The following is an 18,411-nucleotide window of genomic DNA, read 5'->3' as shown; positions in this document are numbered from 1 at the left end:
CTGATCCTCCGATCCTGTCTGTCTTCTGGTCCTGTTTCACCACGAGAACTGTTGGTGTGCTGTTCTGACCTATGGAGAATCACCCACATGATCCACTCAGCAGACACAGGCTAGCCTGCACAGAGAGGCATCCTTGCAGAAACATGGTCATCTCAGTACTCTGTAACCTGTCCACATCACCGACCAGATCAGACTCTCTCCCCTTTGACCCCCTTACTCAGTCTGTCTGTCTACTACCCTCTCCCTCACTCTCCCTCCTATCCTGCCCACCTTCCTCATTCTGTCTATCTCCCTTCCTCCCGGAGACTCCCACCTCCTCTGCAGGTGTATTAATTCAACCAGAGTTAATACACAATAGTAATATTCTAGACATGTATCTCTAGGCAAATGACAGAATTTATGCAGTTGTTCATTGGCCAGAAGAGGGCAGCCCTGCTCCTTAGTTGATCTCTTCATAGGGCGACCTGCAGGAGGTATTGATCAAAGATTACGGTGCGTTGCAGCAGTCATTGATGTGTTACATAATTGAAAGTTGGAAAATAATACTGATATAATACTGAGATTGATTTGCTACGCCAGTACACAGAGGATACAGTATCGATTCAGAGCATTTATAGATTGCTCCTGTAATTTGCCTGTATGTACTCCTTCATCCCATATTTTCCCTTTGTGCATTTCTCTAAGTGTGCATGCTCATAAATGTTCCTATTAATATTAAATACTAAATGTAGTTGTTCACATGCTTTGGCAGCTTGACGGTACCGTGTTTGTGTGTAAAGAGACATACAGGCCACTGAACTGTTACATGCATCCACACACAGTGGACTGATGCTTTTTTTTTTGCTCAAGGAGCCAGAGCAGAATTCCAGGAGCATGGGCTCTGTGTCAGGTTCAGCGAAAGAACTTGATGCCATCAGAAGGGTACATGTTCTTTGACTTAGCCCTAGAATGCTGGGGCTTCCACTTAGATTCATCCAGAGTTAGCTGCTTAAGGAGTTGTGTGTGTTTCCTTTTCTTCGTTTCATTTTTGTTCTATTTTGTTCTTTTGTTCTCTGCTAGCTCATAGCAGCCATTTTGTAGACCTTAAAAACTCTCTGAGAGGAATCCGAGCTTAAGTGTTTGTGAAATGCTTACTGGTATCCACCTGCACATTTTAGGAAATATTTCAAAAATCTCACCAGCTCATTTAGGCCAAGTAAATGCCATTTAATGTTGTGTTGGTTTTAACCTTACTGAGAAAACATTAGAAGGTGTGTGGGCTACTAAATGTGTTTTGTCTCTCAACCCTACAGTTTGATGGGATGTCTAAACGGTTGTGCTGTGTTTGGCTTAGGTGAGGAGAGTTCCAGGGTCCAGCGGCCACCTGCACAAGATGGAGGACGGAGACTGGGAGTGGAGCGATGACGAGCTCGATGTAGGGAGTGAGGAGGGCAAGGCTGCTGTCAATCAAGGCAGGGTAGGTGAGACCATGACAAGAGATGCACATCAAAACTTGGCCACAGGGGCTGGGGGGAAAAGCAACAACTAATGTTGAGGGCAATTCTCTATGCTTTTTTACCTGCACTTTGGCTAGCTTGTTCCTTCCTTTTTGTTTTGCCTTTCTACAGTCATTCTCTAGCTGAATGTATTTCTGTGAAAGCAGCGAGCAAGCTTTGTTTCAGAGAGGGGCCTGTGACATGTCGCTAAAGGTAATTGGTAAGGGTTTGAAGATAGCTGTAGGGGGCTGAGGATGGAGCGGGGAGCCAGCTATGATCAAATATCAAAAGGTTCTTTGACAAGATGCCTTACCTGATGTCTCTTACAGGGAAAAGTACACAAAGCAAAGATTCAACAAATAAAATGCCGATAATGATATTCTACTTGGGTCAGTTTTAATTGTTTGTTTTTCTCCTCTACGCTACATTATGATAATTATTCTGCAGCATTGTGTTCGAAGGTGTTTGAGCTCTACATCTGGCAGTCGTATTTAGATTTGTCCAGACTGAGAATATAATGTTGTTTGTGTTTGATATTACCTTCCAGTCTCGAAGGCTCAGAGAGGACAATGAAGACGAGGGCGAAGATGTAAGTTAGCTCTTTTCTGTTCTATAAACAAATATGGAGTACATGATTTGTCATTGTTAAAGTATTTTTAATATCATAGAGACAGACGCTTAGGTGTAATGTGGGTGAAGTAAGATTGTTGTGAGTGTGTAAACCTGCACATTGACTAGAATAATTGACTTACTTTGCCTCTGTCTGTTTCTGTGTAATTTGATTACTTTACAAAGGGCTTCATTGGAAAATCTAATTGTCTGCCTCAACAGGGAGCAGGTTATGTATCCGTTATGAAATCTCAAATGAACCTAGTACATCTTACCCCACAGTTTCTCTGACTCATGGATTTTAGCAAGGTCAAACGTATATACAGTTGAAGTCGAAAGTTTACATAAACTTAGGTTGGAGTCATTAAAACTCATTTTTCAACCACTCCACAACTTCTTGTTAACAAACATTAGTTTGGCAAGTCGGCTAGGACATCTACTTTGTGCATGACACAAGTAAGATTATTTCACTTATAATTCACTGTATCACAATTCCAGTGGGTCAGATGTTTACATACACTAAGTTGACTGTGCCTTTAAACAGCTTGGAAAATTCCAGAAAATGATGTCATGGTTTTAGAAGCTTCTGATAGGCATAACTTGAGTCAATTGGAGGTTTACCTGTGGATGTATTTCAAGGCCTACCTTCAAACTCATTGCCTCTTTGCTTAACATCATGGGAAAATCAAAATAAATCAGCCAAGACCTCAGAAAAAAATTGTAGACTTCCACATGTTCATCTGTACTAACTATGGTATGCAAGTATAAACACCATGGGACCACGCAGCCGTCATATCGCTCAGGAAGGAGACGCGTTCTGTCTCCTAGAGATGAACCTACTTTGGTGTGAAAAGTGCAAATCAATCCCAGAACAACAGCAAAGGACCTTGTGAAGATGCTGGAGGAAACGGGTACAAAAGTATCTATATCCACAGTAAAACGAGTCCTATATCGACATCACCTGAAAGGCTGCTCGGCAAGGAAGAAGCCACTGCTCCAAAACAGCCATAAAAAAGCCAGACTACAGTTTGCAACTGCACATAGGGAGAAATATCGTACTTTTTGGAGAATGTCCTCTGGTCTGATCAAACAAAAATATAACTGTTTGGCCATAATGACCATCCTTATGTTTGGAGGAAAAAGGGGGAGGCTTGCAAGCCAAAGAACACCATCCCAACCGTGAAGTACAGGGGTGGCAGCATCATGTTGTGGGGGTGCTTGGCTGCAGGAGGGACTGGTGCACTTCACAAAACAGATGGTATCATGAGGCAGGACAATATTGTGGATATATTGAAGCAACATCTCAAGACATCAGTCAGGAAGTTAAAGCTTGGTTGCAAATGGGTTTTCCAAATGGACATTGACCCCAAGCATACTTCCAAAGTTGTGGCAAAATGGCTTAATGACAACAAAGTCAAGGTATTGAAGTGGCCATCACAAAGCCCTGACCCCAATCCTATACAACATTTGTGGGCAGAACTGAAAAAGCGTGTGCGAGCAAGGAGGCTTACAAACCTGACTCAGTTACACCAGCTCTGTCAGGAGGAATGGGCCAAATTCCCCAAACTTATTGTGGGAAGCTTGTGAAAGGCTACCTGAAACATTTGACCCAAGTTAAACCATTTAAAAGCAATGCTACCAAATATTAATTGAGTGTATGTTAACTTCTGAACCACTGGGAATGTGATGAAAGAAATAAAAGCTGAAATAAATAATTCTCTCTACTATTATTCTGACATTTCACTTTCTTAATATAAAGTGGTGATCCTAACTGACCTGAGACAGGGAATTTTTACTTGAATTAAATGTCAGGAATTGTGGAAAATTGAGTTTAAATGTATTTAGCTAAGGTGTATGTAAACTTCCGACTTCAACTGTAGATGCTTTCTCTTTTTGAATGTTCATAAACAAAACAACAAAATGTTTTACATATTAATTGTTTTCTATTGACTCTTCTCTATTTGCTGACTGAGTTGAGCAATGACCTTGACCATGACCTTGATCTTGGGCAAATATTTGCTATTTTTAACAATGTTCACCCACTAAACACCCTTTCCATAGCACACAAAAATATATAGTTTACTAAATGCCTTTCGTTTTTGTGCCACAGGATGAGGAGAATGCCAATAGTGTTCCCATTGAAGGGCTATCCATTCAGCATCCCCAGGTGAGGGTTTCAGTATCATCACCACCAGCAGCAGAGGCAGACGTTAATTTGTCATGATTCAGTGACCTTGATGCCCCACTGATTATGTGTGAGTATGTGCCAGTCTCCCAGTGGCTCCTGGAGGGGCCCTTTCAGCAGGTAATAACTCTGAGTAAATGGACATCCTGCTGATACTGCCAGCTCTAAAGTCATCTAAAAGGCCCCGTGTCATTCTCTCACTGGCCATTGTCATTTCAGAAATGAGCCAGAGTAGTTTGAGGTTCACCCCCCGTGTCCGACAATGATAAAGGCCATAAGTGCTACTGCGGTTCCTACTTTGTTGAGTCAGGATCTAGTCAGCGTCAAGGGTCCCGGGTGGCGCAGCGGTCTAAGGCACTGCATCTCAGTGCTAGAGGCATCACTACAGACCATGATTACGATCCTGGGCTGTATCCCAACCGGCAGTGATTGGGAGTCTCATAGGGCGGCGCACAATTGGCCCACGTCGCCCAGGGTCAGGGTTTAGCCGGTGTCGACCGTCATTGTAAATAAGAATTTATTCTTAACTGGCTTGCCTAGTTAAATAAAGGTTAAATAAAAAATGTTTTTTACTGATTGTGCCTCCTCATAAACAGAACTCAATAATCTTGTCAGAGTACATCAATAGAAGTATATACACTGTAGTTATTGAATGTATTTTGTGTGATTTAATTCATGTATATTTCTGTTGGTTTTGTAGTTTAATAATTTCAGCATAGCGCAAGATACAGATATATATTTTCTATACTCCAGGAGATATTGAGGATTTGCTGGCTTTATTGACTCACCAGACTCACTCTTTACTTATAGGTGCAACCGTTTGAGAAGAACACAGGGCCCTATATTCAAGTTGCTCTGAATATGGTCCTAAGGCTAAGGTAAGCAGAGTTTGAATTTGTCCTGCTGCTAATAGACCTAATGATGACCTAATGATGTCTTGGCCCTCTAATGGGATCATCTGACAGAACCAAGGGCCGTTTCTCTCTAATCTGGCTGAGTGGTTGTGTTGGAGGGAGGAGAGTGTTACACTCCATTGACTCTCCATTTGCTCCGCTCTGCATATCGGTGTTCTCAGGGATTGAATTAGAGCAGGGATGGACAACTTTGATGGGGGTGGGGGCCACAAAAAAATCTGAATTCATCATGAAGGGCTGCAGTTGCTAGCAGGTCTGCGTAGTCACATCCATACCCCCCTCCCACACCACCACCACACCACCACCACCACCAAGTGCCCCCCTTGACAGAGGAGAGAAATGCTTCAGGTTTTAGAGTTCATTTTGTGCAATTGGATTCATTTTGCCATTGGGCGGAGAGGAAAATAAGCTGTTCTAGAACTATTTTCCTGCAATTATACACATTTTGCCATAGGGTGGAGAAAATGTTTACAGTTTTGAATATGATATGGGAGTGAGAATTACTAAAATCAAATCAATGTGGGACCCTGGCCGGTAATAAAACCATGATAAAAAGTTTAGATAGCTGGCTGCAAAACTAATTTAGCAATCTAAATTATTTTTGCTGAAATTAGCTATTACATTGACTATCAGTGACTGACCTAACAAGAGAGAAACTGCTGATCGTCCTCGCAGTGGCAGACCACATGTAACAACACCTGCACAGGATCGGTACATCCAAACATCACACCTGCGGGACAGGTACAGGATGGCAACAACAACTGCTCGAGTTACACCAGGAACGCACAATCCCTCCATCAGTGCTCAGACTGTTTGCAATAGGCTGTGAGAGGCTGGACTGAGGGCTTGTAGGCCTGTTGTAAAGGCAGGTCCTCACCAGACATCACCGGCAACAACGTTGCCTATGGGCACAAATCCACTGTCGCTGGACCAGACAGGACTGTCAAAAAGTGCTCTTCACTGACAAGTCGTAGTTTTGTCTCACCAAGGGTGATGGTCGGATTTGCGTTTATCGTCGAAGGCCCAGCCAAATATAATTTGTTTTTCCCCACAAAAGGGCTTTATTACAGACAGAAATACTCCTCAGCACCCTCCACCCCCCCTCAGACGATCCCGCAGCTGAAGAAGCGAGATTTGGATGTCCTGGGCTGGTGTGGTTTACACGTGGTCTGCGGTTGTGAGGCAGGTTGGACTTACTGCCAAATTCTCTAAAACAAAATTGGAAGCGGCTTATGGTAGAGAAATGAATGTTAAATTCTCTGGCAACCGCTCTGGTGGACATTCCTGCAGTCAGCATGCCAAAACACGCTCCCTAAAAACTTGAAACATCTGTGGCACTGTGCTGTTAGTCAAAACTGCACATAGAGTGAGGGGCCTTTTATTGTCCCCATCACAAGGTGCACCTGTGTAATGCTTATGCTGTTTAATCAGCTTCTTGATATGCCATACCTGTCAGGGTGATGGATTATCTTGGCAAAGGAGAAATGGTCACTAACAGGGATGTAAACACATTTGTGCATTGAGAGAAATACGTTTTTTTGTGCATATGGAACATTTCTTCTTAAAATAAAAACGTTTTGGCTGATGGAACATGTGACCAACGCTTTACATGTTGTGTTTATATTTTTGTTCAGTACTGAGTATACCAAACATTAGGAATATTGAGCTGCAGCTCCCTCTTTTGCCTTCAGAACAGCATCAATTCGTCAGGGAATGGACTGTACAAGGTGTTGAAAGCGCTCCACAGAGATGCTGGCCCAATTTGACTCCAATGCTTCCCACAGTTGTGTAAAGTTGGCTAGATTGTTGATTGATACATTGATACATTGTTGATACACACGGGAAACTGTTGAGCATGAAAAATCCAGCAGCGCTGTAGTTCTTGACATAAACCGGTGTGCCTGGCAATTACTACTATACCCCGTTCAAAGGCACTTACATATTTTGTCTTGCACATTCACCCTCTGAAACTCAAGTTGTCTCAAGGCTTCTTGAACCTGTCTCCTCCCCTTCATCTACACTGATTGAAGTGGATTTAACAAATTAATTAATCATTTTACCTGGATTCACCTGGTCAGTCTGTCATGGAAAGAGCAAGGTGTTCTTAATGTTTTATATAGTGTATATACTTTGTTGGGGGGGGGGGGGGGGGGAATAGATCTGCGGGTCACCAGTTGCCCATCCCTGAATTAGAGGGCTGTTAATGACTTGTGCTGCCACCAGACTCACCAACACTGACCTGACCTGACTTAACCTTAATTTCAGCTCGTCCAGACATTTTCAGCCACTGGCCAGGTTAAAGACCTATTGCTAGAACACAATTAAAGGCTGTAGCAAGACTTGTGACCAATATGGAATAGGTTTAGGATTAGATTTAGGCTCAGACTTATCACTGTTTATATATGTGGTCTTTTTTATGATATGATAATTAGTGTTGATTTGGTCTCAACACTCCTCTCAGCACTCAAATCCTTTCCCAAGAAGAATGTAGCTTATATTTATTGCATTGCATTGAGATTCTTTTCTCTTCCCCCTCAGCAAAATGGAAGCAGATTTAAACCCATTGTCTGAAAGCAGAATATGCAAGGCAAATGTGCAAAACTGCGCACATGCGCGTTAAGATGTCTGCCCCAGACATAGAGAATGAAGTGTTTCTGGACATTTTAAAGTCTGCCTTCTGCTCCCTGATGGGCTGAATGCCGCGCTGGGTGCAGAGTAGACTCTGGGTCGATGAGATAAGTCAGCATCTGAAGAGGCCTCCCCAGGCCCCCTGCGCAACACAAAGCCTTCCCCTCCACTGCACACCAGCAGGCCAACTAGAAGGTTGGCTACTAGAGAAGTGTAATTATTCTAACCCTGACATGTAAATAAATGAACGCTTCTGTGAGCAGTGGGGCTGTAGCTATTTCTCAGTGACCAGAGTTCCATTCATTGCAGGCGTTTGAGCCTGTTTTTCTTTGCAGCGTATGGGGAGCGATGTACTGTAGAATCAGCCCAAACTCAGCCCAAACTCAGAGAGATAAAGTGGCTAGCTGTATGTGCTATGTATTAAACCTATCCTGCTCTGCGCTGAGGGCAGCCTCTCCACAGCAAATGGATTTCAGTGACGTGTCTTGGTAGATTAAGTCAAAAGTCAACTGACAAGATCCACACCTCTGATCTGTGCTGAAACAGCCAGCCCCTGTCTGGCAGCAGCCAATAGAGAGCAGCTCATTTATCAGGCCTCTCAATTTCAAGCCCTCTTTTAGCCCGAAGGACTTCAGATAAACTCAAATGCAACTCCCAATCTCCCATAGAGCTAGAGATAGAGATAATGAATGGGGCTCTATTGCAATCGGTTTTGACACGCATTATGGAGAAATACGACGTCGATGTATTTGAATAGAGGTTTCTCTATAGCCCTGTTTAGTCCACGAACTGTAAAAGTAGTCCTGGAAGCACTTGACAGAGCATTACATTACATTTGATTCGCTGGGAAGATACAGTACCTTTGTACAGGGGTGAATAATATTGGTCGCATTTCACAGCTCTGTGAATATGCTGTAATCTGTGCAGTGATACAACGGCGTTACATTATAACACTATCATGTGCACTCATCGTCACTTTTCACGTGACAGAAAACCTCCATGTCACTACAGTTTGTAATACACCAGCCTAAAGAGGTCTGCTGGTACACAGTCCCCAGAGGATCAGGAGATGACATGGTCACTGGTCACATTTACTGGCTTCATATGTGTGTGACAAACAGTAGGTCCTTATTAGCAGATACAGTGCAGGGAGGTAAGTGGCACCCTATTCCCTAGTGCACTACTTTTGAAGCGTGCTATTTGTGATGCAACCATACTTGTGAGGACAGATTCTTTAAGTCTGGATTTATTGAGCGCTTGACAGCAGGATTAAGGCTAAACTGAAGAAAAGTCAAGAGTTTGAGAGGGGAAGAAGTACAAAGGGCTAAGTGTAGAAAACATGCTGAGGGTACTGAATATGCGTGTTAGGGGGAGCAAAGGAATCACAGAAATGAATGTTATTTTGCGTATTTTATAGGGTATCCCAACGGAGCTTGGGAATTCTTACAATTCTTACTCAATTCTTTGCTTGATATCTAGTTAACATAATGGGAGGACAAGTGACGTCACTGGAGTTAATTTCCATTCAAATCCCATTTGTGTTGTGGGAAAACAGATGGGGAACGAGATCCAGCATGTTTAATACAGGGTTGCAGGTGGGATTGCAGGGTACAGTGGGGAATCTTAGGCGTCCAACATGCAGGACTAAGTGAAGTGAAATAATGAAAATTTGTCATAAAAAGAGAGCAGCTCATATATATCATAACAACTGTAGCAGTGATGCATGTCCATTGGGGTAGAGGCAGGATAAAGACTGTTGAGGGGGTGGGGTGGAATGACCATAGGGGAAGCAGCAGCATGTACATTGAGTGAAATAAAAACAACACACGTTTTAATAATAAAATAATAATGACAACTGCAACAGTGATGAATGTTGTTGGGGTGGGGGCAGAGTAGAAGTCGGTGGGTTGAATGTCCATAGGGGGATTAGCAGGAGAATTGCAGTTATCCGACCTGATTCAACCTGAAACCTATAGCATTATTAGAGCCCACATAGAACAGTGCCAGCTATATCTCTCTCCAGTCACAATGGCATTACAGTAATCACTCTCTTATGGATACATCTTAATAATTTAATCTGTGATTGATCTGCAGCCTGTTACTAATACTCCTCCATACAATGATTATAAGATTTATCTTGTTGCTTTTCCAAAGTTTTCCGCTTTGTAATCACGATAATCAATGCAGATTAAAACGTAATTATGGTTTAATTCAACAATTGCCTCGCCGAAGACTAAAATCATGAACAGAGTTCTGGTGGTATTGGGGTGGTGGCTCTCTTGGGAAAAATAGAAAGCTAATTGGAAAACTTAATTGCATCTGAAAGAACAACACAGCACAATCAATTCTCTTCCCAAAACTGATGAGGGTGTTAAGGCTGATTAGAAAAGGATTTATGCTATTGTGAACCCGTTGATGAAGGCTCTTTAGAGAACTGTATTCAGTTGGGATGTTGATGTATGTCTGAAACAGAGAAAGGATCTCAGACACACTGGGGGACTTGAACCGTCAGGAACCTGAAATGAAAAGACAATAAGAACAACAGGACATTTTTGAATGACCTGGGTGTTGAAAAATGTTATTTTGTACATTTGACACGTCATCTTCACTGGCAATTGTTTGCTGATTGATTGCACTGTATATGTAATGATGGGAGGACAGAAGTCAACCAATGAACCAACAGTGCTCCAGGCATATGTGGCTATTGTGCTTTGTAGTGTTTAAACTGAATTATAAACCGGGTGGTTCGAGCCCTGAATGCTGATTGGCTGACAGCTGTGTTATATCAGACCACATACCACGGGTATGACAAAACATTTATTTTTACTGCTCTAATTACATTGGTAACCAGTTGATAATAGCAATAAGGCACCGCAGAGGTTTGTGGTATATGGCCAATATAACGCAGTGAAGGCCTGTATCCAGGCACTCTGCATTGCGTTGTGCATAAGAACAGCCCTTTGCCATGGTATATTGGCCATATACCACACCCCCACAGGCCTTATTGCTCAATTAAACCCCTTTCAATGAGTCATATATATAGACAACTATGAGCTATACTTTCCTCCACCAGGAAGCCAAAATATGAGAAAGCAAAATTACATGCCAGCACAATCCATCCCAAATGAATTACTGGCACATTAACACGGTCTCCTCTCACATTGTGGGCCCATTCATGTAGGCATTTTCTAGGCTAAAACGCTGAAGTACTTTTCATCGGACTCCAAACACTCCCCAGTTTACCCCCAGGTGTGTGTATTGATTGTGTTTGTTGGTGTGTTAAGAAATGACCCCCCTGTCACTGCTCCACAGGATTTAGAGGACTAGTCGATACACAACAGACCGTCTGTTTTACCTGGTCCCGGTCTTGAACTGCGGTAAATACTCAGAGCTTTACACCGAACTTTCCCCAACATACCAATCATAATTCTGGTCAGGACAGACTGTAAACAGCTTCAGTTACAGAGTGCAGTTCAGAAGTGTTAATGTGTTCTTTAGACTAACATTACCTGAGGTACTCAAGGGACCTGAGACTGGCAGTTTCTCTCAGAGCCTCTTTTCACTACGTGAGATTGCCTAGAGATTTCGCGAAAGTACCCTCGGCGAGGCCTGTTACTGTAATGTAAACTTGCGAACTTGTCACTTCTCTTTTAGTCTGAGAAAGTCCTTAGTCCCAGTGTTTGCCAGTCAAGTGTTTGCCTGAGCTCCCATTGCCTACCAGGGGAAATCTGTTTTAGCAGATAGAACACCCCTCTATACACCCAAGAGTTATTGTAGTTCATGCTTTACCGAGTAAACACTCCTATCTCCCTAATGCTTGCTAGTGCCCACTGGCATCTCTGGTGTTTCATTTGGAGGGTGTGGTATGCTGGGATTTGAAGATGACTGAGCAAAATCATGGTCTTATACTGTCCCTGTGCTGATAAAACATGAAACTTAAAACTTTACACAGTTATTTAGGAAAATCTTAACACTGGTAGCAAGACTCTGGAATACTGAAGTTTTAAAAGAAAAAAGAAAACTTCTAAACTGTTTCTCAATCTGTGTGTGCGGTTTATTTACCCTCCACAATATAATCTGACAGAGACTTTCCAGGCATCTGCTGCCAATCTCTCTGGAGCAGGACTAAGTAGGCAAATAGAGACGCCGGGCTCAGGCCCTCTGACACAGGTGTGGTTACAGCATCCCTTTACAGCACGCTCTCACACTGTCCGTGGATGAAATGGAGAGATTGCAGACATCCTACATCCATCTGCTATGCTCAGGTTTCACCCCTGACTTCCTCTCTCTAGCTGCGAATCTGCAGAATTGGATGAGTAAAGTTGACTCACAGGCAGCTGATGGAAATCCTATCTCTCGCTCTCTCTCTTTCTCGCTCTCTCTCTCTCTCTCTCTTTCTCGCTCTCTCTCTCAGAACTAAATCAGCCCTCAATGATGTATCGGAGCATGTTACTTACATGCAACATGCCCTGTGAAATGTGAATCGGGAGCTAGCAGGTGGGCTTAGATGGATGTGATTTATGCATCTTAATTACAGCCCAAATGAATCCACTCCCACGACACTGTACAAAAGCTGTCACACCCATCAGCCATTGTGTAGGGAGTAGTTTTTAGGACTAAATTCACCATGTTCTGTATTAATGGAAATGTTAGAGAGAATTTACCCGGGGTTGCACAGCGTAAAATTAACATAGGGTAGACATGAGGATGGACTTTCACTTAATGTGGCCTATCATGCAGTTTCTTAGGAGAGGCATTGTCTTGTCTTGCTGGATTGAAGTTGCTGCATAAGAAAGCTGTATAAATGAATAGGCTGCAGTAGTTCTGAGCCATATGTGAGCTCTACATTAAAATGCGGAACTACTAAAGCCCTTTTTACACCATTATCCTCAGCCAACCTTCTGCTGTTTTGCTTCTATCACCCTCTGGAAGAAGAAAAGATTCTACACGTTTTACATAAGACCAATAATACAATTGCAACTGAGCTTCAATATTCCCTGTTTCAGCTGCGTTCCGACACCTCATCTGACCTCAGTAAAGGATCAATCATGTACAGGTGACAAATATGAAAATCCCCCAGATTGCATTCATGTAGGAATTCATCTGTTTTTTTCTCCTAAACCAGAGCTATATAAAAAGGTCAAGGACATTGAGATTGTGGAAACACTTCAGGCAGGAGTATACCTCAGACATGCTTTTATTAATTATAACTCATTTTAGCTTTACCAATGACTTAAAGTCCTTGTGAAAATGTAATTATGGTTTAATTCAAATGAGGCTTGTGAACATGTTTGTCATTAACGGTCATTTAAAAATATGTTCGGACTACTTTTGTATTTCGACGGACAACAACAATTACACTGTTTGCGGGACTTTAAACATAGTACGTGTAACCATAGTGATTCAAATGGGCATGAGATATTGCTGGAAATATGTATTTCCTTATTCTGGTCATTCCACTGCAAGAACACTTCAAATCCAAATCAAATTTCCAAATCTGTCAATCTTCCACAGCTGCAAATACGTGATTGCATTAGCACAGTTACAATATCTACTTCATGGAACCCATTGGCTAACATGATTATGCAAAAAAAGTGTATATATATACATACATACATACATACATACATACATACATACATACATACATACATACATACATATATATATATATATATCCTTTTTTTGCATAATCATGTTAGCCTTCTATTGTCTGTGCAGAGAGAACTTCTACATACATGTTGTCAGGCTGTATACTGTATATGCCCCACTGGTACACGGAGCAGAGTGAGGGTTTGGCCGATGCACTATAAACATGGTGTTTACTGTAGCCATCAGCTGTTCTTTGGAACCCTACACAAGACTTACAATGCATCATAAAAGCATGTATTTATTGAGCTTACAATGCTGCCTATTTCATATGCACAAGACACATGCAAAGATGAACATTTCCGCACTAATTCTTCACTAACTGTGTTGTCAGTAAATACAGGAATGATATTAGAGTAGCTAGTAGTAACACTGACTTAAGCAGTTAGTAAGAAAATCTGATCTGCTTAACATGACCCAGTGTGTTAAGCCTAGAGACTTGTAGTGTTAAAGTGTGGATGTGGCAGCCAGGATGTCTTTTTCCATTCCACTATTCCTTGGGGTCCGCTTGTCAGGAGCCTCCTCAGACAGTCTAAATGAAATAGACCGTTCAGGGAGTCTTGGCCTGGTCCCAGATTTGTTTGCGCTGTAGTAGCCAACTCATCTGACTATTGTCATGCCATAGTTGTCTTAAAGCACAAACAGATCTGGGACCAGACGAACTAGGTCCTGGACCTCCTGTCTGTTCCTATGGAGGACAGCCTGTTGGGCACATCTTATACTAATCAGCTTCTCATCTCTCTTCTTAGGAACTCCAGGAAGGAGCTGAATGACATCCGCTTTGAGTTCACTCCTGGACGAGGTAAAAGCTGCACAAAGTGAAGCAGCTCGTGTTATAATGTTGTTATTAGCGCCCGTTATTGCATTTGGTATTGAAGTGTACTGTAGTACCGTTGGTCACATGTTTACTTCTCACCTGGTTGTAATACTGTGTGTCTCTCCGTAGACACGGCTACTGGGGTTTCCCAGGAACTGTTCTCAGCTGGTCTTGTCAATGGACACGATGTTGCTGCCGGTAAATGTCTCATCCTTGTTTTTCTGTTATTCTGCGGGGCTTAGGGTGTATTTTCCGCGTGAGGTGTGCTTGATTTAGCTTGGAGTTTGTACGTCTGGGACTATTTTACTGGGCAAACAAAGTCAAGCACAGTTAAAGCATTTAGGAACGGTTATGACAAATGTATTTGACCCCGGTCTGGTATTTTCAAAATAATCATATCCCTCTCAAAGTCAATGTGAAGCAAAAGAGCAGCTCCATACGGTCTTGATTAATGAATGTGATCTGTGATTATCTGATGTGACTGTGTAACAACACTATTAACGCGTGCATTCTTTATATATATAACATTACCTTGCAGTTGCGGCTAACCTTCAGAAGATTGTAGATGACCCGACCACCTACAAAGTTTTGACCTTTAAACTGGTGAGTACCCAGACGGTAAATGTCACACTAACTCATGTCTCAAGATAGCTACGCGAAATAAGAGCGGGATGCTTCCAAAAAAACAAAAACACAACGTTACATCACACCGACGGATTGACTTGAGAAAATGTACTGTCATAATATGTATGTTAAAGGACAATGCTCTAGGGTTGTGATGTCTGGAAATAGACACACCGTTCAAATCCCAAATGAGCGGTGGTGCTAGAGAATGGGAGAAATCTGTGATGACAGGCGTGTCGCAGCACTGGCTTTGTCCTTTTAAGTGGGGTAACTGATGGGTGACGCTCCTAATCTGCACGTATGCTTCCCCCCATGCACGGCGCGATGGGATTTACATTGATCCACACCGAGCAAAACAATTCAATTTCTCTACGGAGAATAATTAAAAGGAAGCAATTAATGACAATCCCGGGTGGTTTGCCGTAGTGTTAGGGTTATTTTCGAGCGCCCTTTTAGATGGCGTGGATGAGGTAAACAACATCTGTGCGGTGGGTCACAGTACATCACTGTCCGCCCTTTCTGCCATGTCTTATCGGCAGATGGTGAATGTCGCTGGAGACTCTCTGGAGTGCAGAACTGCATCAGAGGACTTAGTGGGGCAGCAGGCAGACTGTGCTGCTGGCTGGGGCCTGGCCCGGGTGTGTATATATATATATTGGCCAGAGCACATTCCCACTTCTATTTGTTAACACACTGCTCTAGTCCAGGCGGCACAAAGTCACACAGAGCCACTCAACTCCAAATATCGACCAGAAACACTGAATTATGTTTGCGGCCTCTACACAGACAGCTGCAGCCACAGACGCCGGGGAGAGACAGAGCCCCTCTCCATGCTCTGCTGTAAATTGCTGGAGGCGGGCAGATATTGGGCCACTGACTCACACTGTACCACTTCCAGGGGGGATAGTGAAGTGAAAAAGGGATATCGATTGCCTCACAGGGACTCCACTCAAACCAATCTGAATGCATGTTGCCAGTAATAAGGCCTACTTGTGGGGCAAGCATAGGAGCATAATTAGTTTAGAATTTAGCAGTAGAAACTCTCAGTCTCAAGTGAACCTGTCGATAAAATACAACTTGTATTTCATCAGCGCTTTTCTCTAGTTTTTTGGAGGCCTTTAGTGGAGTAATCAGTGCCAGTGACGCAAGTGCGGACAAAGTAATTATGTGTTTCTTAAAAAAAGAAAGGCATGCCTGCTGAAACCATCTTTTTAGAAGTCCTGCACATATAAAAAGTCTTGTTTTAAAGGACTGCCTATATCGTCCTAATTAAACGCAACAGAGACCTGTGCCACATGGTCATAGAGCTTTTAACAAAGACCATTATTTTTCAGTACAACGCACATAACACAGAAGAGTGCTGTGGGTTGCTCTGCAACCAGTCACAGTGGAAAGCTGTCGCATCATACTATTATTAATTAATCGATGAAATGAATACCTGAAGGCAAATGATCGTTGTGCGTTTTGCATCGTTTGTTCCACATGATGTCTCGAGACATGGTTCTAGTCACAACAGTAATGGGAAATAACTTGATGTAGTAATTGAAAGGGCTGTTAAGACGCCATCTCTGAGGATATGAGGCGTGTTCTATTATTAAATGGATGAATAACATTGTTCTACCTTGGCTGTAGGGAAAAATACTGTCTATCTGCGAAAGCTCTCTCCATAAATGTTTCCTTGGCGTTTCATCTTTTGAAGGACTGTAATTTCTCTACCGTGCTCTCGTGTCCTATTACGAGAGGACAAATCTCTCCTGTGCTCAACTTTTTTTCTTGGCTGTAAAGGATTTTAAGACCAAACACGTCACAAATTATATGAATCCGTTAAACAGTAGCTTACTACTTAAAGTAGGATCAGTGACAAAACCGATCCTCATTGTTAGGGTACAGCTGTTCACTGGGTGTTGGATTATGTCTGGTAATCTTGCTGTGTAGGTGGCTGATAGGATCTTATGGTCCCCAGCCAACCCTTTTAATCTGTTCCTCCATCAGGTTTCTGGCTGTGATGACACGGAGATCGCAGATGACGTGAAGCTGATCGGCTTCGCCCAGCTGAGTGTTAGCTGATGCCCCCCTCATCATGGCCAAAGCGGTTGAGATGGAGGAGGTGGGTCAGAGCAGACAGACAGACAGACCGAGAAGCACCAGACACACCCCTTTCTCCCTTTCTTCCATTCTCCCCTCCCTGCCCTGATGCCCAGCTCTGTCACAGTTCAGCTAGCCCCCACTCCCCGACGACATTCCACCACCAAGTACCCCCACCCAGGCCAGACCAGCGGACGGACCAGGATTCAGTCCAGGAAACTAAAGATGTACACAGGCGGTAGTAGCTGAGGATAAAACAAAGTGGCTTAGGAGTTGTTGTTTTTTTTGTTTTTTTTTATCATGGTACCTCTGCTTTCAGCGAAACTCTTACTATTATTTATTACATTGAGAATGCCTTTTATTTGTTTCTCACTGTTGTGTTTTCACAGTGAAAAATATATTCTTCAACTTCCATGTCAGACCACTCATTTGAGATAAAGAAATGTTCCTCAGCGGTCTGTATCGTAGTCCCTGTTCAGAATGTACGATTTATTTTATTGACGGAGAAAAAAAAGCACATTTTCGTGATTAACATAATGAATGTTTTAAAAGGAATTAACTGTACTGTGTATAGATGATAGTAAACCAATACATTTATGGGACCCATTTTCGGTGAAAGTGACGGAAGCCCTGCTGACGTGTAAAATGTACTGCTTCTTCATAAGACAGTGTTGATGCTTAAAAATGCTAGAGGTGCCTTGTTCATTGATCTGTGCCTAAGAACGTAGGTAATGTGTGAGACCGCGAACAGCAGAACTTGTTTGTTTGGACCATTTCACAAACATACATGCCTATATTCCAGCAGTGATACAACTCAATGGTAGTATTTTCTCAAGTCAATAGTTAAGGACAAGCTACAATGCACTTTTGGGGCAGATTATATGCACCTGACAAAACAATGCTTAGCCCTGGGAGACTTGTGTTATGAATTGTAATGAGAATTTAACCTGTATTCTTTGTCATTACATAATGGTGATTTGAACCATAACCCAAACCTTAATTCTGTAATATGCTTCAGTTAATGTGTTTTCCCGAAGCCAAATTAATTGATAAAATCTTGAAAAACTCAGTTTCTTGCTCTGATTTACTGCACTACAAGATGTTTTTTCCCACATATTATTCTCTGAAATGTACTGTATAACAATGCATCCGCAAACGAAACCCAAAGGAAACTATTGAAATGTTGATGAGCCATTCATTTGTCCAAAACAAGTACAGTAGCTCTAAATTATTTTCTAAAGTATTGAAAGTGGTAAACAAATATTAACTTGTTCTAAATACGTTATTTCAAGAGGTAAGTTATTGTGTTTTCTATGTACAGTAGTTGTACCATTTACGCATATTATCTTTGTTCTGTAATCGGCTGATTAAAAACATTTCTGCAGAGGAGCAACAAATGAATTGCTATTATTAAAACTAAAGTTG

General features: G+C 42.3%; 1 protein-coding gene across 2 annotated transcripts in view; it reads left to right on the top strand.

Moving 5' to 3' along the window:
- The window catches only part of stk39 (serine threonine kinase 39), a 29,761-nt gene extending 11,706 nt beyond the window's left edge, over positions 1 to 18,055 (top strand). The window contains exons 11-19 of one of the 2 annotated variants that reach the window (XM_064975964.1): positions 850 to 921; positions 1,334 to 1,456; positions 2,023 to 2,064; positions 4,195 to 4,251; positions 5,080 to 5,147; positions 14,210 to 14,262; positions 14,407 to 14,475; positions 14,816 to 14,880; positions 16,894 to 18,055. In XM_064975964.1, coding sequence (XP_064832036.1) covers positions 850 to 921; positions 1,334 to 1,456; positions 2,023 to 2,064; positions 4,195 to 4,251; positions 5,080 to 5,147; positions 14,210 to 14,262; positions 14,407 to 14,475; positions 14,816 to 14,880; positions 16,894 to 16,968 — 624 coding nt within the window. In that variant the 3' untranslated portion in view covers positions 16,969 to 18,055. The remainder of the gene's footprint in view (positions 1 to 849; positions 922 to 1,333; positions 1,457 to 2,022; positions 2,065 to 4,194; positions 4,252 to 5,079; positions 5,148 to 14,209; positions 14,263 to 14,406; positions 14,476 to 14,815; positions 14,881 to 16,893) is intronic. The other variant, XM_064975965.1, reaches the window with a different exon arrangement.
- The last annotated feature ends 356 nt before the right edge of the window (positions 18,056 to 18,411 follow it).

The sequence above is a fragment of the Oncorhynchus masou genome, chromosome 10 (genome assembly GCF_036934945.1).
Source record: "Oncorhynchus masou masou isolate Uvic2021 chromosome 10, UVic_Omas_1.1, whole genome shotgun sequence".
Classification (NCBI taxonomy): Eukaryota; Metazoa; Chordata; class Actinopteri; order Salmoniformes; family Salmonidae; genus Oncorhynchus; species Oncorhynchus masou.
This window is presented reverse-complemented; position numbering and strand designations above follow the sequence as displayed.